The following is a 24,713-nucleotide window of genomic DNA, read 5'->3' on the forward strand; positions in this document are numbered from 1 at the left end:
TTTTTTTAAGTAAATATTATAGAGGGGTGCTTCATGTACAATTTTCTTCGTTTTTTTGCAACTATAATTTGTTTTTATGTAGCCTTATTTCAAATGTTTGGAAGTTAATACCTGAGTAAAAACAACATGTCTCTTTACAAAATTAAACAAAAAATCAAGACGAAGGCAGACAGAAAAAAATCCAGGAACATTCCTCCAGTACTCTATATAGCGGTAAAGTTGACCAAAAATGGCGACGATCTGACCTTTCGTTTGTTAGAAATTGAGTACTGAATCTGTAGAACTACGTAGAAATCAATTTCAAGATAAACGCAAAAAACGTCCAAGGTCAATGAATCTCAAACTAGGAATAACAATTTTGAAAAATATGAAGTTATAATTATTGAAACATGTCTGCCTAGCGACCAACTACTAAATAATGCCTTCTAATGTCAGGGCTAAATGTTATACGCGTTAAAGACAGGATGAAATATCTTTTGAAATCTCAGAATGACCCTACCGTGTGTCAACCGACAACATGATGACTTCCCGCGAAAGTGACGTAGTGATTTGCATATTACTAATATGGTGTGGAGGCGGAGTTATTCCAAATAAAGAAAATGGTTTAAGTCGTGTGCACAAGATATCTTCAAGTTTGTTTTGATTACTGTTCACTGTAAAACTGATAGTGAGGTACGACGTCGCAAGCGTGCAAACACGGTTTCTTTTTTAGTAACCGTGGTGCGAACAAGAGCAATGACTTCGCCTTTTTTCGCTCGCTTTTGTGACCGCTTGTTGAATTCGACTGGACAATTTCCGCTTTATTTTCGATGGCGAAAACCCCGAAATATCACCGCCCGCTCGCTCGCAGAAAATTTTCGAGGTTCACATTGTCTTATAATTGTCTTACTGGTTTTTATAAATGTTGAACAGCCGTCTAAAGATCAAATACTTTTCGTTTTAACTATCTATAATTATATGCACGCAATCTGACCCTTTGACTTCGATTTGGCTTGGATTGAAAATTTTATTTTCAACAATATTCTGACGTGAAATACAAAACGTATTTCAACACAAGTACGACATGGTTGCCTGGGTTTTCTTTCCCGATTGTTGAGTCTTCGCAATATGTTTACGGTTTGTATAATTATTGCTGTTTTCCTCAAGGCGAAGACAAGCTGAAGGACCATGAAGCTAAATGGCAGTTCCATGCATGGGCTGAGTGAAAGAAAATATTTAATCTAAGCCTAAAATAAAACCTAATATTACACCTCTTTGTAATGAATAAACAAAGTGGAAAATAATAATATAAAAAAAACATCAAACAATAACCCTATCATTTATAGGTACAGGCCTTATTTTTGACAATGGCTAGCAAGCTAAAATTGGCTCTTCTGGACACACATTAAATTCACGTAATTTGGAGCTGTATTATTAAAATCTAGAGCTAAATAATACTCTGAACTGTGATAGTGATAATTAGCTCTCGCGAGTCTCCTTGAATAACATGCTTAAAGTATGCATGTACTTACAGGAACTTGCTTTTAAACTGTTAGCGTTGTTTGATCCAGGTAGTGCAGGGAAGTCTTCATTTTGAATCTGAAACTCCTGCGGAGGGTCCGCCTGTTTATTTACCATCCCAACTGCAGAATAATAACACAAATAAATCATTTGAGAACCAAAGAAGCTTTAAAGTTTAAATTGAAACAGCTTGGAAGAGATGAATATAAAGTGATGTAAAAGTAGAACTGTGTGATAAAACTGACCATAGTCTAATAACAAGTGGTAGTAGTGTAAATGTACATATCACATTTTGTAAATGTTTAGGGAACAATGTGGTATGAAAACATACATGGCAAATTGTATTGTGTAAGATATACAGAATACTACAAGATAATATAAATGAAAATGATATACAACATGGTGTATTGTGTGTAGTACGTGATACTACTATGACAGTATATATTGCATGGTATATAATCAGAGGTACATTACTTGGGGTTTGCAACTACGGTGACATGATACCAAGATCTCGTTCCAACTCAGAAAAATGCGCATGCCCGAAATAACTAGGATACGGGGATGTCCAGGTGGATCGAAATAGCTGCTCACGATATGACGGATTACGATAACTATATTTTCTGTACAATTCCAATGTATTCCATTTTTTCACTATGAATATGGTAATACATGTTTTATTGTTTTATTACAAACCGCCTATGTCATGCCAGAAGGTCGTGGTATCAGTTTCGCTATCTACGAGAAGAGACTTGAATGGGATCTTGACATGATGTCACCTTACAGTACTATGCACGTTGCAAACCCCAAGTAATGTACCTCTGATATAATGCATATTGTAATTGAACATGGTATTTTGCCATGGTAGAACTACTTTAGCAGAGTGCATACACAGTTTATAATAATAAGCATAATACCTGATATAATGCAATACTGATAATGCATATTTACAATATGAATATGTTATGAGTATATGACATCATAAATTATAGTTCAGTTGTGTATGTATTTTGCATAAAAAATGGTATGTCCCTCTTAGTTTCTTCTGAGAACTAATACCACCAGTGGTGTTTATGACTTTCCATTGCAAAATAACAGTGATAGTGCATATCTGGGTACCATTCAATATAAATATTAAGTAACGAAAGTGGAAACATTATCCCATGAAACAGCCATCTAAATACTATGCTATGATTATTTATCACAACTGGTGAGATCATTTTGTCATAAGAGCAATTCTGTCATAGGAGTCATGATGTACATGTACTTTATTTCACATTAAATGGAATAATGTATTTGCACTATTCAAAGCACATTTTCTAATAGAAATGCACTAATATCTGCATTCATTGTTCACTGCATCGTCACAATGTGGCTTATTTTGACCACAGACATACCTCTGCTATTTACGTAAGCCTGTTTGCTATGCAAATACAGAATATGTGGCTTACTTTTAGTTAACATACATACATACATAACATGTGTATGGAATTGTCTTATACTAAAATAAAACAAACTGCTGTCTTTGACAGAAACTTCGAAATTAGTGTAATGGGAACACAATCAATATGCTGAAGTAAAGTTGTACTGAAGTCATAACACCATTGAGAACATTCTACGGAATACTGCATGGGGATAACCAGCATATACAAGTATATCTTATTAAATACACTGCTTGACATACCCTATTTGTGATATTAGTAGATATATTACGTAAATGATGGGCATTTGTGTGGTCAAATTTTTAATGATGCAATTACTGCGGTTTATATGCGAGCAAATACAGTAACATCAAACTGATGTATTTAGCATGTGCTAAGGTCTTGTCAGGTCAGGTCTGATAATGTACGGTTTACAGATAATACAGAAAACTGAATCCATGAGACAGACGTTTGCAAATTTTCCGAGACAAGTGTGAGGAAAAAAAACTACAAAATTCTGTCGTATTGAATATTTGATTTTGGATCATATGACGAAAATTAAATGGTTTAAAATACTGAAATTGTGCGACACATAATAACAGGCCATAATATTAATGTAGTTTCCCCTTGTTCCAAATAACATGGTAACATACACATGTAGGGTTATGGGGAAAAGTGGACACAGTGACAGAAAAAGAATTTAACATTATTTGAGAGGCAAAAAAAAAAACAAAATAATATGGCTCTCTTACTCACAAAGGGATCTCATCTAGCGTTTATGAACAAGGTTTTTTTACCAAATCTTGTGAGCGCGATAATTGCTTTTACTATATTTTCTGTTTTAAAAGTCAAACAAAATAGGGTTCATCACAGCATATTAAAGACTTTATTTATAAGAATAACATGCTGAACGTTGAAGTTCGTATAATATGGAAGAGGTAATCCTTTTGTTTTATTGCTCTCCCCCAATAGAAGCATTGTGACCACCACAATACTACATGTACAACCTTCGTGATCTCTACAAATAGATCTTTGTAGAGTCCTAGATTTGTCAGATCGTTTCAAATGTTGGTTGGTGTCTCCAAGCAACAACTTGTCAACTTGTTTCATGCAAGACAATTTATTGTCTATTTTGGGAGTTATGGACAATCACAAAATATTGTTGTAGTGAAGATTCCACTGGGGTCCTTATTTGTGAAATGTTGATAATGCGATCACTCTCAAATATCGCTCTCAAAAATACCTAGTAGCGAAAAGATTATAGTATGGCAGGAAAATGTATTTGTTATTTTAAGAAACCCAAACAAAAATTATTGTAGTTTACCACCATCATGACCCCTTAAGTCTGGCGCCAAGAAATGTAGTGAAATGTTGATAATGCGATCACTCTCAAATATCGCACTCAAAAATACCTAGTGGCGAAACGATAATAGTATGGCAGGAAAAATGTATTTTGTTATTTTAAGAAGCCCAAACAAAAATTATTGTAGTTTTCCACCATCATGACCCCTTAAGTCTGGCGCCAAGAAATGTAGTGAAATGTTGATAATGCGATCACTCTCAAATATCGCACTCAAAAATACCTAGTGGCGAAACGATAATAGTATGGCAGGAAAAATGTATTTTGTTATTTTAAGAAGCCCATACAAAAATTATTGTAGTTTTCCACCATCATGACCCCTTAAGTCTGGCGCCAAGAAATTAAATATTCACCGTATGAAATGTTAAGTTTCAGGAAAGAGAAACTCAACTTATTATTAAAGAATGTGTTGTAATACGCATTGTAGCGACAAGTTTACTGGTACTGAGTAATACAAAGTGTTCATAAGTATACGGTCAGGCAACTTTTGAATTGTTTATAACAACAACGGTGAAAGTTACGTTGTGTGAACAAATAAACTTTTGTAGTACATGGTTTAAATGGCTGTCGAGATGATGTTGTGACTGAGAGAACCACAAGTTGTTGTTTTTTCCCTGAAATAGTGCTCCATTGTCTGACGTCATCTAACTCTCGCATCGTTCATTGCAACAATGGTATTCAGAACAGTGGACGTGAGAAAATTAAACACGTTTTGGGGGATAAAAAACAAGATCTCTGTGGTCATTTGCAATCAAGATCTATTGGTCTAAATCATATACAAACTGATAACTGATAACTTAACTGACAGTTAATTGAATCTTAAATCAGCTAAGGTCTCATCAAAGTTTTAATTAAATGTTTGACATGTATCCTAAGTTGCATAACAGTATATTTATGAACCCTTATACATCTAGCAACAGAAAAGCATACAAAAGTACGTGTACAGTAACAGACCTGACCAGACAAGCAGCTACCATGCGAGTGATGGGGTGCCCCAGTTCCACAGTGTATTACAATCTATGCTAGGCTTATTAGACATGAATTATATACAATATATGATGTTAATATGATATTTAAGACTATTTTTGCTAATACCTGGGGTAATGGACTCCCTAACTCCCATGCTGCGTGTCCAGTCGGCTTCTTGGCTCCCTAGGTAGTTTAAAATTATCTACTATCAGTATGCATACATTGATCATAATATACACTATTTAAAGACATTTGTACACACAGCAAGCATAGTTTAAATAAATAAATAAAATACGCTAATGACAATCACTTAATATACATGCAACTTACGAAGAAGGGAAAGAGAGACTAGGAAAACTAGAACCAGTCTTGTGTTTTCCAATGTAACATTAAATCTAAATCAAGGAATCTACTAAGATATATGCACATTTCAGAGGTACAAGGGGAATAAAATTCACTTGTCAGTTTTAGGATGCACTGACCAGAAAAGCCATCATAAAATATATTTATTTTTTCCATATAAGGAAATAATTTGTCCAAACAAGGTAAAAATTCTTCCATACATGAAACAATTATTCCTAGTAAGTAAGATAATTTGCATGATGTGCCAAGTTATAAACAAAGATTGAGTACACAATTTTCCTTATTGATGCTGAATGCATCAAAAGACGATCTCGCGTTGGTGAGCTCTGACGATAGACCACATATAATGGCCGGTGCATTAAACAGTACAAACATCTAGTCATACCAACAGCACAAAATCGACCAAAGCAGTAATTCAAAGCAGTTTTATGCTGAAGCATGTTCTCTACTGTGAAGACTACTCAAAAAATTATATTGTCGGCAGAATTTTATTTCAAGCCCTCAACATGTAGAGCAATGTGTGCCATGGCTATGGTATTTGCAAGATATTAGTTTTGAAGAACATTACCAAGTAGTTCTGTAAATTCTGTTTTGATTCAGTTTTTAACATCTTGGGATGCTGTCAAGTCAATGAATCGCATGTGTGATTCTCGGTGATTGAATTTACAAAGTCAATATTCGATGTGAAATTCGATTTTCATTAAGATTAATCTGAGATGAACACCAGAATTTCAAGTTGTATAACCATTAGGTCCCTAGCTATTGAATTCATAGGACAAGTATTTCACTTCTGTTATCACCGTGTGCAAGTGAACATTGAACACTGGTACATTATGTACATCATAAGTTAGTTGTGTGCAGCATCGCCCAAAATAGAATTCAAGCAGCAATGCATGATGGGATTTATTGTAATGAAGACAAGTAATATCTTATTGGAGATATGGTGCAAAGCATCAGGTTTTGATCAGTATGACTTGCGAACACTAAAACTTTCATGGCCATGTTACTCTCAATTCTAAGGGCTTTCAACAAGTTTTGCCGACAACTTTATTAGTGATTAACTGAGCATTGTAAAGCCTTATACAAATGCTTTCTTTCTTTATTTAAAATACTAGAAATGTGCATAGTCAATAAATTACACTCAAATTGCAGCAGGAGTTATTCAATTATACAACTTGATCTAACTATGATACAGATAACGGGTTCTATTTTGTTCTCAGGATTGTACGTAAATCTGACACATTATACACATAAAGATACATTGTATCTAGATCCAATCGGAGAGGGTGTTGCTAAAACAGACTAGATAATCCATTCATGTGCTTTGTAATGCAGATCCTGAATAGGGGGTTGGTCAAACATTATTGAAACGCAATGCCAAAATGTCTTGATTTTTAGTTTATCTGTATTGTTTACTTGTTTTTGTACAACCATATTTATTATGCATTAATAAATTCAGTTACTGAGTTAGGAAATAGAGCAGATCTTATCAGTTTAAACTAGATTGCTTACAGAAGCGACACAGTGATACTCACCATAGGCAGTCCTACTAGCCATTGTACTCATATTACTCATAGTAATAGGGTTGACTGGCATATTACTACCGCTGCCATCGCTACCACGGCGCCCTCGATTATTCAGAGCTGGAAAGTCGTTCAGATCCAAAGTCGGAGCTGAATCAGACACTGAAATTTATGTATAAAAAAAGACGGATTACAATAGTGGTTATACAAATTATGGCATGCAAATACCGGTACATGTAGTTGCATCAACTGAACCCTTGAACCCAAATAAATGAATGGAAATATTACTGCGCAATAGAGGATGGTACTTTGTACTGCCTTTGTGTGTACCCTGCTGTATTCTCATGATAAACTTACAAAGTATTATTATACATTTTTTTTCATGCTTCTAGTAATACTTTAATGAGAAATAGCAACAAAAAACATTTTGTGCTTAAGTAAACATTTGAAACATATCAATGTTAGCAATTTTCTGAATGATGCAACATCACATAGTTTCAGGCCAAATTGCATATGCATCAGCTGATGACATAATGGGACAAGTCAGCAAGGAAAAAAGCTTCTAATTGATCACCAACTGATGCAAGGGTTTCCAGATGTTGCACATCTTGTATTAACGAGAGTGTGTGGTTCTGTGCATCATGTTCTTCATCACTGTGTACCACCGTTCTCAGCTGCTTGTTCAACATTCTCTAAGTCATCATATTTGTTTTTGCATATAATCGATCAATGGTCAGTGGCAGTGGAATAATATACAGAATTCTCTTAGAAATGTACCTAATATTGTAATTGTATTGGGTTAAAATAGCACATTGTCCGCACTATACGTTACATTGCTATGGGCACTGAGGTTGCTTCTGTGAATAACTGGCATTAGGATTATTTTCACTTTATTATTTGACAAATTAAAATTGGGGAAACATTGATCTTTTGGTGTGCATGCATGTAAAAATGGTGACTGTTTGAAAAGTGACATACAAATTTAGGTATAAATCCAAAATCAAAGTTGCACATCTATGATCTTGTTAGCGTCTTTGATCAGATCATCTTCTTTTTCACACAAGAGCGACACATTCTATAACACTCTGGAGAAAACCCTGCATTGTGTGCAGTGCGTTCAGAAACCTTAGGAAGGGACCACAACCAGTATGAACCTTACCCGTACTTGTAAATGAATTGTTCAAAACAGCTTGGCTGGCACTGCTTATAACATTCTGATTGGAGAAAGCACTAGCACCTCTTGTAATATTGAAACCAGCTATACTGGTAGGCGGATTGCTACCAATTCTGAAATCATGTAAACATTTGTAAACTAATTAAAACAGGTTTTATATTAGATTACTGAAAAACACTTTATTTCTGCTTGGAATTAATTTTCATTGAAAAAATGATTCAGTAAAAATCAAAATCCAGCGAATATACCATTTTTACTATATTCTACATTCAACTTGTCAGAAATCAGTGAAAATAAATTCCATACAAAACACCCCAAAAATCTATTCAGCGAAAATTAATTCCAGCTAAAATAAAGTATTTTACAGTAATCTGGAAGCAAATAAGTAAAAATCTGAATACACATAATTATTTAGGAATGTTGCAGGGCCTGAAATTCATGGCAGCCACTGGATAAGATGCACCACCTGAATATATTTAAATTAGTCTAAGACATTTTTAAAAATGACATCTGAACATTGAAGTTCAAACCCTGTACTGTCCCAGGGAAAGGTCTTACAGCAAGTCTCAGAAGTATTGGGGCAACCAATTTGCAAACTCGCTAACGAATTGGATAACGGCTTTGGTTTTGACTGAACGATTGGCTTTAGAATCTCGCTGGAGAATTTCTGAGACTTGCTGTAAAATAATGACAGATTTATCACTACAGTGGTTTTATTCAGTAATCTGGCCTTCAAGAAATGAAAAAGTAATCATGTATAGTTCTGTTGCATGTCGTCTCACTATAGAAAACAGTATATAAAACACCTTGAACACTGGATACAATTTAGGTTCATTTGGTATTGAAAAGAGATTGATAGATGCATGCCTGATAAGATGTTTAAAGCGTGGGAGTCGTCACCTGCACATGCATCAGATGGCCATAGCGTGTCATTGTTTACAAACAAACGTCTACCCATGAGCCTTTCCGTTTTTAGTATGTGATGTTATCGTCACTTGGGACTCATTCAATGTGAGTGAGTGATTTCCCCCTCAAATGTGCCGGGAAATATAAACGCTAGTATCAATAGTTAGTTGTTTTAGCACTTTTGTGACACATATCTCAGGTTAAATCTGCCTGTTTTGAACATTTGGACAGGCCTTCACTCAAAAAAAAAAATTCCATGATTACTTACGTGCCGAGTCCTAGCCTCTGTTGCTGTTGTTGTTGTTTTTGTTGCATTGCTAGTATACTTGGTGACTGTCTGTTTGGACTTGCTAGACCTGATGGCATTGCATTGCCTCTGTTTGGTATCGTAATGCCTTGATTACTGCTTGGCATCTGGTTAAATAAACCACTGCGAGGACCAATAGTAGGACCAACAGAAAGTATTCCCCTAAATAGAACAACAAAATAAAAACATTGCAGCAGTTGCAGTATTACACAAAGTACTGTAAAATACTTTATATTTCGCTTAGAATTAATTTGCCTGGAATATACCTTTTTCCCTATATTTTACATTTGACTCGTTAGAAATCAGTGAAAATAAATTCCATACAAAACAGTCTTTTCAACGAAAAATAATTTCAGCTAAAATAAAGTATTTTCAGTAATTCTACAAAGTAACACTACCACTAAGTTTAGTTTAAAGCAATAATAGTTGAGATTTTGAACATTTTTTGTTCAAATATAACAGTAAGATGAGCAAATCTTACCAATATATTGTCTTAGACACAATTGCATGGACAAAAGGGACCCTACACAAGGCTATATAGCATAAAATGCGATGTGAAAACTAAAGGCAAAATAGTCATAGAAAATTATGATGCACACAACAAAAAGAAAACAACACATTAAATCGTCAGAAACGTAATTTTCACAATTTCAGACTCACAAAAATAAAACGTATAACCAATTCCTATCAATGAAGGCAGCACATTTATAAATAAAATAGGTAGGAATCCCTTCTTACCTATTCGGTGACGATGGCGCATGCTGTTGAAGACCTGATGGCATGGTTGGCACCCCAGTACTAGTTGGTGTCACATGCCCAGGTATATTACCATGGTGACTTGTAACCGTTCTGCCAGGGAACTGCTGTGTGGGATTTGGCATTCCCCTAGGAACATTCTGCATTCCTATACTACCTGTAGTACGAACAACGTCGCAAGAGTTAGGTGACTTTATTTATAATTAAGTATTAATATTCATAAGGTTATAAGGAGGATACTATATGAACAAAACAATACACTGAGAGTAACAATAAGCTTTTAGCAAACCTGTCAACTTTTGATTGAAAATTTCCAGTTTTTAGGAAATAGCCATGAATAATCAACAAAAAATAGGCCAAGTCTGTGGCTGGAGACCAGTAAATATTACTTTGCATTTCAATATTGATTTTAGACAGGCACTTTTTAAATGTTTACTGGCTATAACCCTTAGTATTGATTCTGCAATGCAGCTTCTGAAATGTTTACTGTGATGTGTTCACATCAAAGAAACCAGAGAGCTTTCACGTTTAACTTCTTGTTTATTCTGCCTTTTTCAGTTACACCAACGGCACTACTTTTTACATATCAATACACTTGGGTGATCAGGTGACATAACACCAAAAGGACGTATTCTGACGCATGCAATAAAGTAGTTCCAAAAGTCACATATCCTTATAATTTTCTTATATTATACATCTTTCCGTTCCAACCCATTTTCTAATAGGGTAGGATAATGATAGCCAGTACAATACCAAAAAATTACTGCAAGCTATAACTCCCAAAATTCTGGTTGATAGATGTATAATATTTGATCTGTTTACTGATACAAAATTTATACGTTATGGCTTTCTCTGACACATAAAATGTATTTAGAGTACTTTTACAAGACTCACCCTGATCATGATGAAACATCTGGAAATCTTTGCTTTGTTGCCCGTATAGACTGGCACCAAACTGAGATAATGACTGTGACCCAAGCTGTAAGTTAACAAAGTGATGCATGATGGTATACAGTATTAAAATCTAAAAGCAGTGGTTTAACATTATTTAAAATTCAGGGGTACCAATGAAAGTGTAGCTTTTTAATGAAAATCACAGCTTTGACACCGTGCAGCATAGCTTGGTCAGGAAAAGCTTAGCTGCAGGAATGAAATTCGCTAGTTTTGACATCGAGAACTCAAGCTTTGAACATATTTTGATGTTGAGGGCATACACAACATGGCTGCCTCCAAAAGCATTGCCAACACTAGCCACCACGTCTTTACACTGTCATAAAATCCAAGTACATGTATAAGAATAGGACGTCCTGCTAGCCCGTTCGCTCCAAAAATTGGAATTGAGATTTCTCTGCAAGTTTCGTAAAATGGTGGCTGAAACTTTCTAGAAATGAAATTGAACCTGAACCTTGCTGATTGCGGCATATTACACAGCATAACTTGGTGATTTTGTTTAGAAAACGAGTAAAATATTTCCCGTCGCTAACACTGCTTTTGGAGGCAGCCATGTTGTGTACATCAACATCAAAATATGTTCAAAGCTTGAGTTCTCGATGTCAAAACTAGCAGATTTCATTCCTGCAGCTAAGCTTTTCCTGACCAAGCTATGCTGCACGGTGTCAAAGCTGTGATTTTCATTAAAAAGCTACACTTTCATTGGTACCCCTGAAATTCAACTACCGTTAAAGTCCTATTATAAACCGCGGTTTATATTACAATGTATCAATTTAAAAATTGGGATCAAAAGCTCAAGTGCGGGGTGCGGTTTCTATTACGTACATATTGCAATCACTAAATGGGCGTGGTCATTTTTTGTCCACAACACATGCGCAAAACAAACAATACACCGTACAATCTCTTGAATAGGCGTCGGGGAAGACTATAAGGCATTATTTTGGTTCTAAAATAGGCGTTACGAAATGTTGAAAAATTACAGTCAATCAAAAAAAAATTCCACATGATACAAAAAATACTCAGTATTTTTAATGTAATATGCATTTATTATTTAAATTTTCTTGGTAACGAAAAGTATATTCTAACAGAAGTTTCAAATAAAAACACGAATGCACTGCTTAGTAGCAAATGATCACATAACGGTAGCTCGATCCGGCCATGCTGCGTGTCACAAGTGAATAACTTACTTGTTTTCGAAGTGTTGATATTGGTGATTATTATTTAGTAGTGATTACAATAACGCACGAAAAATAAATTCGTTGAATTTTTATAAAATGCAAGTAAAATTCAACTTAGTTTCCCCGTAAGCGAATGATTTCAGTCACATGTGAACAGCCGATACGATATCCAGCATGTTTTTGAATGCTCACGTGACGTATTATTGACCGGATAGGTCAAGTCGCTAATTAACCAATCAAAATGCTGGATGGTGCCCACGTGTCTAAATTACATAGCTCATTTGAATATGTTAATGACAGTTCAGCGACCTCATGGTGAACGCAACACGGAAGAGATTTACCGATAATGTAGCGCGATCTTTTGTCTTTGATTTCCATGGGAAAACGGCATGATTTTTAGTCCCCGTTCGGACGCAGTCCGAAAACGGGGACTTATGTTTTGCCCTGTGTGCGTCCGTCCGTCCGTGCGTCCGTGATCACCTGTATCTCGAACATGCATGGACCGATTAAGTTCAAACTTCACTCATACATCACACATTATATGGGACATATGCACATGCATTTTTTTCATGATCTGATTAACGATAGCCGAATAGCGGCCATTTTAAGGCCGAAAATGCATCAAAATCGCACATTTTCACCATTCCGAACCCGGATCTCAGTTATGCATGGACGGATTTCGTTCAAATTTGGTACATACATTAAACATAATAGGACCTTGATGCACGTCATTTTTTTTTTGGATCGGGTTCAAAATGGCCGACTGGCGGCCATTTTGTTTTAAAGAATTCAGTTCTGGACCCGTATCTGAGACATGTTTGGATTGATCGAGTTCAAACTTCACACACACAAGGTACATCATGTCACAAATATGTATGTGCATTTGTTTCATGATCTCATTAACGATAGCCAAATGGCGGCCGCTTTAAGGCCGAAAATGCATTGAAATCGCACATTTTCACCATTCCGGACCCGGATCTCAGTTATGCATGGACGGATTTCATTCAAATTTGGTACATACATTAAACATAATAGGACCTTGATGCACGTCATTTTTTTTTTCGGATCAAGTTCGAAATGGCCGACTGGCGGCCATTTTGTTTTAAAGAATTCAGTTCTGGATCCGTATCCGAGACATGTCTGGATTGATCAAGTTCAAACTTCACACACACAAGGTACATCATGTCACAAATATGTATGTGCATTTGTTTCATGATCTCATTAACGATAGCCAAATGGGGGCCGCTTTAAGGCCGAAAATGCATTGAAATCGCACATTTTCACCATTCCGGACCCGTATCTCAGTTATGCATGGATGGATTTTGTTCAAATTTGGTACATACATTAAACATAATAGGACCTTGATGCACGTCTTTTTTTTTCCGGATCAAGTTCGAAATGGCCGACTGGCGGCCATTTTGTTAAAGAATTCAGTTCTGGATCCGTATCCAAGACATGTCTGGATTGATCAAGTTCAAACTTCACACACACATGGTACAGTACAGTTCTCGCGGAAGCTTTGGCTTTTGTGGCATCATTGTCGCATACGCATGGCTTCACTGTCGCCTCAGCATCGCATCATTGTGGCATCAGCTTCGCGTCATTGAAAATTGAAGCGGTGTTAGCCTCGCTTTCGTGTGGCATCATCGTGGCCTCAGCTTCGCGGTCTCATGGCATCAACATGGCATCAGCTTCAAAGTATTGTGGCATCAGTATGACGTACCTCATTATTTGCATATAGAAAGGCAGTAGAGAAAAAAAATGTACAGAAGATCGATATGTAATTAATTTGAAATTCACGCGATGCAATCTTTGTTCGGACACAACACAACTTACTACTATATACGAAATGAAACTGTTCTTGTTATAAGATTATCTTATTTTCGTTATTTTTATTAGTTGGCAAGAGAACATGTTCAGATTCGTCATTTCGGTGGTATTTTTCCGTGTTTCGTTTACAGTTTTAGCCGAATCCGATCCCATGCCCGCACTAATAGAGACATTAAGATGCGCATACGAGAACGGAACGAGAACGGATACGTCACTGCTTTGTGCATGACCTCCGCGCGAACCAATGACGTCATCGGTTGCCTGGTCGTACGGCATTCGTTTTGAACGTAATGAAGGAGACTGTCTCGTAGTTGATTTCCGAGAGCTTTTCTCGCTGTCAATTTTGATTAATTTTCACTGACATTGATAACACGTTTTATATTAGACTGTTTTTTGTATATTTATGATAAAATAAGAAATATTGGATGCATTTTAGCTGATATTTATACCCACTGAAAACGCATGACATTGATTTGCTGAAAGAGGATTCGGCAAACAGGCCTGGGGCCTCAGCAGATTGGATGGAAATGGCGAGAGCTCTGTCAAATGTCTGGGAACTAACTACTAATTCAGATTCCGGACGTGAAATGACTTAACAAATTTTATTGGATAGTTATAATATTATGGTTGCCCAGTGACAGACGGATTGACGTGGTTTTGTTTCAGTTACGGTCCCGTCGTGGGCGCTTGTACTTAATCATTTTCTGACACTCGAGAACGTAACGCAAACGAAATTAGAACAACACGTTACGTTCCCGTTACGTACGCAAATCTTAAACTCTCTAATACCTGCAAAACACACGTACGCCGCCAGGTGCGTCGGCGTCGTCTTGGTACAAAGTTCCAAAACAAGTGCGTACATTTCCAACTACGACTCGATGGCTGCGGTACCTTGACAACCTTGCGATTTGTCACTAGATTTATACATGACACGCTGTAGCATGCCGCGTCATGTAGTTATAATTAACAAAGTCAGCTTGGACGTTCAGTTGCGAGACATGAAAAAATAAACGCATCGAGTGCTACATTTCGAAAATAAAAATACAAAATAAACGCAATCGAATGCGCCGGCCAGGCGCGTTGGAAATAAATAGAACGCGTTGTGACACAGTCTCACCACCACCCACTCACGCAATATAATTATGTTATTTTAAAATGCACTGTGTATGTGGGAAAGCGATGAGTGAACTCGAGCAAAATTATGCTAGTGTGAGAACACGCTATATACCCCACGGAGTACTCGTTAAAACATCGAGAAAGTTATTCATTTCAAATGTCTGCGATTTTGTGAACATGACGTGCAAACAAGAATATAGCAAATTATCTATTTTTCTGTAATATTCGTGTGTAATTATGAAAATAATTTATGGGTGCGTATGGAATATATTTCGTCATGAATTATTCCTAATATAAATTTCTCTTGTCAAAATAATTTTTTTTTGTTTTTTTCTCCCAAACAACGAAATGATTTCACAATGTCGAGAACGAAAAGTAGTGTTCAACATTGTAAACTTCATGACACAGCTGCTCATGACCGGAACCGTTGTCTTCGTTAAGAGTTCGGCAATTCACCATAATCGTGGTTGTGAACTGTTTAGCTGATTTTTCAAAATATCATATGGATACTAAGTATTCAATTCATATTTACCCAAACCATATACCTTAAAATACATATTCTAAGGTCTATGCCCCAACTAGTATTCGAATATTCTTTCGGAAATTTTAGACATTGTTCAAAAAATCCTGTACAGGTATATGTCTGATGACAACGAATAATACGCAATTCTCCATGCAGTACTATAAATTTTTGCTGATACTAATCACGTTTTTATCGGAAAGTTACTCGAACGTGTAGTAGACGAGCATAATAATAATGTCACATGTCCTTCGTCTTAGCCACATAACCACCGCAGACTGCTTCATGTAACATCGAATGTTTAGTTTGATGATTGATAAACATATATTCACCGTTGCGTTCATGTTACGTTAATACAAACATGATTTAAACTTGTCCCTTCAGGTGTTTTTTTCGTTGCCGAAATAGCACGTGTGTGTGTGAGTTTCCCCGAGTAAAAGCATGAAAAGAGGCAGGTGAGACTCCTTGTTGCAACGTGTTCTATCATTTCCAGCGCGCGTGTAGTGGCTGCGTTTATTTTGTCATGTCTCGCAACTGGACGTCCAAGCTGACTTTGTTTTGGCTGTATTATAAAACAAAACGTCATGTTAGCAACGTTTTTTTTTTGTTTGTTCAAAGCGATAATCTTTCCAATTTTTAATTGTCCTAGTTATGTACTTTATTCTTTTTCTCTGTGTGAATAGAAGTGTCAAGTTTGAAGAAAAAAAGTCTCAACAAAACTTGGACTTCCATTATTTTAATTATTTATTTTTTGATGTTCACAAACCATGAGCAAAGCAACCTTTGTTTTGTAATGTCACAATCAATCGGGTGCATATATTGTTGACCATCCTTCGTCATTCGTGACTTGGTGCTATTTTGAATCTGGACCTTACTTTCGTCAGAGAAAATCACGTTATCGAAAGTTTCAGCATCTCTCATCATTTTTACGGCCCATGCCATGCGTTTAGGTTTGTTCACCTGTCTGATCATTTGGCAATACCGTGTCTTGGTTCTTCGCCATCCTAATTTTCGACGTACTTTTTTGACGGTGGACACTGACACCGGTAGACCAAATTCGTCGGTTATTTTATAAGAAAGCTCTCTTGCTGACAACTCGCCGTCCTTTTCCATTTCTTTGTCAATAAAATCCCAGTGCTCCACTCCGAGTTTGGTTCTTGTCTGAATGTTTCTGTAGTCTTTGATTCGTCCTGTTTTTCTATAACGTTGTAAAAATTTGCCGATCGAATTTTTAGAAACCAACACTCGATCTTCCTCCTCCAATCTCTTCCTGATGTCTACCTGCTTGATTCCAATGGCCGCCAAGGAAAGAATTCGTCGCCGAACATAAACAGTCAATCTTGATAATTGGACGGGGTCATGCATGATTTAGCTTGAACCACGGTTACTAGAAGAAGTAACCGTGCTTGAACCGAGCATTTAGATAATACAGCTTTGCGTGTAAGACAGCAAAGAGTATCGGTGTGAACATACGGCTAACTACGATACTTCTCAGCATTGTTTACATATGTAAATTACTTCTTTGTTCGATGAAGCGAAGCTGATGCCACATTGTCGCCATAATGAGGCTACAATGAAGCGATGCGATAACCGCCTCAACCTTTTATGTCGCGACAATGAAGCGACGCTGAAGCCATAGCAATGCCATCATGATGCGATGCTGAAGCGAAGCTGACGCTGAAGTGAAGCCAAAGCTTCCGCGAGAACTGTACTGTACATCATGTCACAAATAGATATGTGCATTTGTTTCATGATCTGCTTAACAATAGTGGAATGATGGCCATTTTAAGGCCGAAAATGCATCAAAATCACGTATTTTCACAATTCCAGAACCGGATCTCAGTCATGCATGGATGGATTTTGTTCAGATTTAGCACAATGTGTTGTACATATGCAGGTGCATTTCGGTCATGATCTGCTTTGAATGTATATGTCACTCAAATATGAACGGAACGGGGACGTGTCATTGACAATGACTTGTTTTTTTTAAATCAAGAAATTATTTGTTTTCGAAAGATAAATTATTCTTCAATGCTCAGTTTAACACTTTTACGGTGATAAAAGCTCATAGTCTAAAACTTACGAAACACGGACGTATTCAGAAAGAGTATTGACAGAGGTCGCCGCCAGAACAAAAGCAGTTTCATTGCCTGTCTGACCGCCTGTGGTCTGACATCTTATCACCGCTGAACAATAAATAGGTGTGAATATTTTTAGGCATGTTGTCGAAACAAATGAATAGGATTAGGAACAATGCCGTTTTGGAACAGCTGGTTGAAACAATGAAGTCAGTCACGGTCTTGTTGAATTGGGGGTGTGGTTAGTAATAGGTACTTTTCTAGTTTTCAATTTTTGTTAAGAACTCTTTAACCCCGAAGCCGGAATTGATGGTGCGGTTACTATTACGTATGCGGTTTATATTAGGACTTTAACGGTAACTTCAGTTATCAGTAAGTTGTGCTACATTGTTACTCAAAATTACTCAAACCTAATGAATACACACAAACATTAAAGTTGTTCAAATACAGTCAAACCTGTCGATAAAGGACAGTCAGTGGACTGAGCCAAACTGTCCTTTATAGACAGGTGGTCTTTATATGGAGGTGGCCTAATTTATTCATTTAATCATGAATATTAATTAGGGTGGGAATTTTAAGGGAGATCATAAGCAAAACAAACCTACAATGAATTGGTCTTTTTAATAAGTCACTCATTTTCATCTGGATAATTACACAGCTTTACTTTTTTACTACAAATTATATCATGTAAATTCACTGAAACCAAGTGATTCTGCCCATGGATTCATAGGTGTATTTAATGCATAAGAACGATTGTCAATGATCGGCCGCATTGGTGTTTCAGCTCGGACTTTCACACTCTCGCCATGCAGTCTTATTCCCCAGCCCATCACAGGCGGTAATCAGTCCCATCGTTAGTATTGTCGATTGTACACTGTGACAAAATGCACAGGCAAAGTTGCCGTGTTTGAAAAAACAAACAAACAAGCATTAAAAATGAAGAAGCATTGGTAATAAACAAAATTTACCAAACTCGTAACGATTGCTCCAACTTTCGGCGTTGAATCAGAAAGTCAAACGAACCGGAAATGAAACACGATGATCGTACACGCAATTTTACAGTTATTTGTTGCAAGCATCGACGCATCAAAACTGCCCAAACGAAATGATTTTTTCTCGAATTATTGATATTACCGTTTATAAAAAAAGAGGATCAAAACAGAAATCATTTTTCGTTGAGAATAACCCCGAGATGACCCCTCAGTTTTGCCCATGCGCTAGCTTCATTAGCATAATTTATAACGATCAACAACAAACAACATGGCGGCCAAAATAGGTCGGATTTTGCAATCCCGCGATGAGAACGAAATAAACGAATGTTTTATTATTTTGTTCGGGTATTTCATGTCGACAGGGTAAATAAAACATCTCTCATTAAATTAAACTGGTTCATTTTTCTTGTTTTCGGGACGGAAGGAATGTGCTCTTCATGTGCGAGACAGTCCACAGAAGTGCCGCTGGCCGGCTGGGGATCGATAGTATACCGGGGTAGTACCGATCGGAAACAAGCTAGTTTTTCATTTCCAACTTTGAATGAAACTGTTTTAATTTGTTGTTAAAATCTTTCCAGTCTCCAGACGTTACATTCAGATGATATTCAACTGTTTTTTTTTTTTTTTACTTTTTCGCAACTTCACAATCCAAGTTGCGATTGTCACCCCTGTCTACAGATTGCGTACTCGGTAATCTGAACGTAACATATGGCCACTTTCCTGTTAGCGATTCGCAAGTAGCTATTGTCTTTTTGCTGAGACCGTCTGATGGACATGTTGGTGGTCATTATACAAAGGTTAAAGTGTGAATAGGTCTACAATAGGGTGGTCGCTGGTCGCGTTGGACAGGTGGTCGCTATATCCAGTGTCTTTAACGTGTAAATTGCGAAGGGACTGTACTGAGGTGGTCGCTATGAGCAGGTGGCCGCTCTGCACAGGTGGTCGTTAACACAGGTTTGACTGTATACAATTCTTCATCAATATACAAAGTCTGACATTTGCTGCAGAGAAAATGCTGCAAATGCATTGACAGACTATTCCAGTATCATTCTTTTAGATTTACTATATACACACACACCATACTATATTTGACGTAAAATAGTCTGCTCAAAATATTTATTTAACCTTTTCAACATCAATTCTCACTTTCCATTGCAATTCACAAATTAGTCTCATTTATAGGAACAAAAATAACCAAATCTTTTGAGTAAAAACTAAAAATTGACCTAAATTTTATGTTCAAAATGAGGGTTACTTTCCTGCGATATTGAAAAAAGTACAGAAACATATGGGGCAAGAAAGTCTGGTGATGAAAGATTTACAGAAGTATAGCAAGTATTTACTAAGTAAACCGAAACACACACAAGAGTTTACATATCATTTTCATAAATCTTAACGAAGTTTGTTTCAAAATTGTATTAGCAAGTTTTAATACGGTAACATTTCATTTTTAGATTGTGGCATGCTAATACAGTTTTGCTTTGAAGTAAGGAACAGTTGGGCTTTGAATTAAGGAACAGTTGGGCTTTGAACTGAGCCCTCTTGTGGTTACATACTTACATCCTTGTCTGGTCTATGTGGTGGAAATATTGACGGATTGAAAAACACGCTTTGATCCGATAAATCACTATCTTTATAAAAACCCATCCTACTTTTAGTCTTGTCCCCACCTCCACCACCACCACCTAAAATAAATAAAAACATGACAATTGAATTCCAGTTCCTATGTGGTCTTCCGAATTTACATAAGAATTGAATAGGTTAAGAGTGATTAATACTAATCAATCATAATAGTATTTGGATACTTCGTGAAAAAAGTATTCATTGACACGTTCACAAGACAAATTTTTGGAGAAACATTTTTTTAGTCTCTGCAATAAAGCATATTACCATATTTGCTTTATTACATGTAAGTAGAAATATAAATATTCATCATATGTATACCACAAATTTTTGGTTTGTATGCGCTTTCATTGGAAATGCATTTCGAATAGAATAAATATTGTAATACCAAAGAGCTCCAAAAAGGCACTTTACATGAAGTATGCATCAAGTTTAATTATCTGTTCACATTCAGCCAACAGACCTGTCAGGTTTTGGGTATAAACAGGAATTTTTTTAAACACGGAAACAGGGGCGCAGCGCCCTCATGCCATGGCCATGCACACCTTACTCTGGTGAGCAGATTCTTTGGCAACCATAAACGTCTTCAACTGTGACCTGTCTGACAGTAATTTTGGCGTTAAGAAAGCCATATAATGCTCCATTCTAACTTAGAATTATCAAAAACTCCACACCCTGGTAGGCAGAACCCTATTTCCAAACTTGGTGGTGCCACTGAATTGCAGTGCTCCCTCTTGCAGTTTTTTTCTAGAAAGACCCCTGGTATAAAGTCAAAATAGGTGATAACAGCTCAACTAAACACTTAACATATACTCATGGTAAGTCACATTATTAACTCCCAACAGAGCCATATTGGATTCAGAATAGAATCTAAGCTTAATTGTGCGCTCATCTGCAGCTCTCACACTATCTTGCATCGATGATTGTTATTACGATTGAGAATCTTGTCAAATACCCAAGCATACAAGTGGTAGGTAAGCTCAGTTGGTCAGAGTGTGGTGCTATAATAAGTACTCTTTTTAAGCACATAATATATTCATGAATATAAAATATGTTGTCAGGTACTTCTATCTCATTCTCTATCCCCTTAGTGAACACTTCAAATTCTCCCAACATCTAATTCTCCACATTGTACTACTAATAGTATCAAAAATCACCTACCCTCCTGGTAATAATATTATGATACTTTCATCGTAGTTTTAAATATTTTATTAAATATATTATTATATTATATAACAAATAAGCAGTAAAATCAACGATACAGATTTTCTACATAAACTGAGCTCAAAAACAGAAATTTGCTACTGTTGTTAATTCTTGCATTGATGTTTTTTGCCAAACAAATGACCTGTGTTTGATATACAAAGACATGGAAACTGTATTTCTATATTTTGAGCATATTCAATAGATTTCAAGTTCACAAATTGGTCAAGGAAACAATCAGCTCTAATATTATTTAATTTAGCGAATTTAGCACCCAAAACCAATATCAAAAGTGGCACACTACGACAACTTTCTGGCTTCAATGTGTTTTTTTGTGAAAGCACATTTTTAAATAACTACCAGCCATTTTGAATTTTTAGGCCTGAATGTAGAAGAACCTATATGTAAATTTGGTACCGACCAGATCTAGGCACTGACTGGAGAGTGTCCACACTTTTCCGTGCATTGCTTCTGGTTTGTACTTTTATATACAGACCAAATAACATGCCTGTAAAATAAGGTATTAACAGTGGAGACTTAAAAATACTTTTTACCTGGAGACGACAGATCTGGCTGACTCTTCCTTGCTTCTTGTGACATCCCAAACCTGTAATCAAAGACATAACATGATGATTTGGATTGACGAGGTTAACATTGCCCCTTTAGAATCTATAGAAAACAATATTTTAAAGGTGAAGACCGAGTTAAACTAATGGGCCATGTACTACCAGTAGTGTTTGTCGGCATTTATAATCATGTCAGGATGAGGTAAACCAATGGGCCATGCACTACCAGTAGTGTTTGTCTGCATTTATAATCATGGCAGGGTGAGATAAACCAATGGGACATGTACTACCAGTAGTGTTTGTCAGCATTTATAATCATGGCAGGGCGAGATAAACCAATGGGCCATGTACTACCAGTAGTGTTTGTCAGCATTTATAATCATAGCAGGATGGGGTAAACCAATGGGACATGTACTACCAGTAGTGTTTGTCTGCATTTATAATCATGGCAGGATGAGGTAAACCAATGGGCCATGTAGTACCAGTAGTGTTTGTCAGCATTTATAATCATGGCAGGATGGGATAAACCAATGGACCATGTACATGTAGTACCAGTAGTCTTTGTCAGCATTTACAATCATGGCAGGATGGGATAAACCAATAGGCCATGTAGTGCCAGTAGTGTTTGTCAGCATTTATAATCATGACATGATGGGGTAAACCAATGGGCAATGTACTACCAGTAGTGTTTGTCTGCATTTATAATCATGGCAGGATGAGGTAAACCAATGGGCCATATACTACCAGTAGTGTTTGTCAGCATTTATAATCATGGCAGGATGGGATAAACCAATGGACCATGTACATGTAGTACCAGTAGTCTTTGTCAGCATTTACAATCATGGCAGGATGGGATAAACCAATAGGCCATGTAGTGCCAGTAGTGTTTGTCAGCATTTATAATCATGACATGATGGGGTAAACCAATGGGCAATGTACTACCAGTAGTGTTTGTCAGCATTTATAATCATGGCAGGATGGGGTAAACCAATGGGCCATGTACTACCAGTAGTGTTTGTCAGCATTTATAATCATGGCAGGATGGGATAAACCAATGGGCCATGTACTACCAGTAGTGTTTGTCAGCATTTATAATCATAGCAGGATGGGGTAAACCAATGGGCCATGTACTACCAGTAGTGTTTGTCTGCATTTATAATCATGGCAGGGTGGGGTAAACCAATGGGCCATGTACTACCAGTAGTGTTTGTCTGCATTTATAATCATGGCAGGGTGAGATAAACCAATGGGCCATGTACTACCAGTAGTGTTTGTCAGCATTTATAATCATGGCAGGGCGAGATAAACCAATGGGCCATGTACTACCAGTAATGTTTGTCAGCATTTATAATCATAGCAGGATGGGGTAAACCAATGGGACATGTACTACCAGTAGTGTTTGTCTGCATTTATAATCATGGCAGGATGAGGTAAACCAATGGGCCATGTACTACCAGTAGTGTTTGTCTGCATTTATAATCATGGCAGGGTGGGGTAAACCAATGGGCCATGTACTACCAGTAGTGTTTGTCTGCATTTATAATCATAGCAGGATGGGATAAACCAATGGGCAATGTACTACCAGTAGTGTTTGTCAGCATTTATAATCATAGCAGGATGGGATAAACCAATGGACCATGTACATGTAGTACCAGTAGTGTTTGTCAGCATTTATAATCATGGCAGGATGGGATAAACCAATGGGCCATGTACATGTAGTACCAGTAGTGTTTGTCAGCATTTATAATCATAGCAGGATGGGATAAACCAATGGACCATGTACATGTAGTACCAGTAGTGTTTGTCAGCATTTATAATCATAGCAGGATGGGATAAACCAATGGGCCATGTACATGTAGTACCAGTAGTGTTTGTCAGCATTTATAATCATGGCAGGATGGGGTAAACCAATGGGCAATGTACTACCAGTAGTGTTAGTCTGCATTTATAATCATGGCAGGATGGGATAAACCAATGGGCAATGTACTACCAGTAGTGGTAGTTTCACACTAACATTGAAGAGATTGCATTTTAGTACACACTTCTCACAAATTCATACATAATTCATTCAAATATTTTGCATACTGTAGAATACTTTATTTTTGCATTTTCGCTGAAGAGATGGTTCTGTGAAAAAAAAATCCAGCGAATATACTTGTTTTCCTATATTTCACATTAAACTCATCAAAAAGCAGTGAAAATAAATTCCATACAAAACGCCAAAAACGCCTTTTCGGTGAAAATTAATTCCAGCGAAAATAAAGTATTCCACAGTATTAATTGTTCCAATAAGTCTTCAGGAATGATCTCAGATTGAGATCTCTACTTTTTCTGACCAATCCACTGAGTGCTAAAGATGGCATTTAGCAATCAGTGTGTT

The 24,713-nt window shown here is 36.7% G+C and overlaps 1 protein-coding gene across 4 annotated transcripts in view; it reads right to left on the bottom strand.

Moving 5' to 3' along the window:
• The window catches only part of LOC100376877 (CCR4-NOT transcription complex subunit 2-like), a 48,788-nt gene that overhangs the window by 16,966 nt on the left and 7,109 nt on the right, over positions 1-24,713 (bottom strand). For 2 of the 4 annotated variants that reach the window (XM_085506498.1, XM_085506496.1), the window contains 9 exons: positions 22,322-22,374; positions 20,502-20,626; positions 11,171-11,255; positions 10,259-10,433; positions 9,482-9,682; positions 8,293-8,420; positions 7,146-7,295; positions 5,374-5,430; positions 1,512-1,622 (listed from right to left, as the gene is read on the bottom strand). In XM_085506498.1, coding sequence (XP_085362624.1) covers positions 1,512-1,622; positions 5,374-5,430; positions 7,146-7,295; positions 8,293-8,420; positions 9,482-9,682; positions 10,259-10,433; positions 11,171-11,255; positions 20,502-20,626; positions 22,322-22,374 — 1,085 coding nt within the window. The remainder of the gene's footprint in view (positions 1-1,511; positions 1,623-5,373; positions 5,431-7,145; positions 7,296-8,292; positions 8,421-9,481; positions 9,683-10,258; positions 10,434-11,170; positions 11,256-20,501; positions 20,627-22,321; positions 22,375-24,713) is intronic. The other 2 variants (XM_085506497.1, XM_085506499.1) reach the window with 2 other exon arrangements.

This window comes from Saccoglossus kowalevskii, chromosome 12 (genome assembly GCF_978046115.1).
Source record: "Saccoglossus kowalevskii chromosome 12, keSacKowa6.1, whole genome shotgun sequence".
In the NCBI taxonomy this organism is placed as follows: Eukaryota; Metazoa; Hemichordata; class Enteropneusta; family Harrimaniidae; genus Saccoglossus; species Saccoglossus kowalevskii.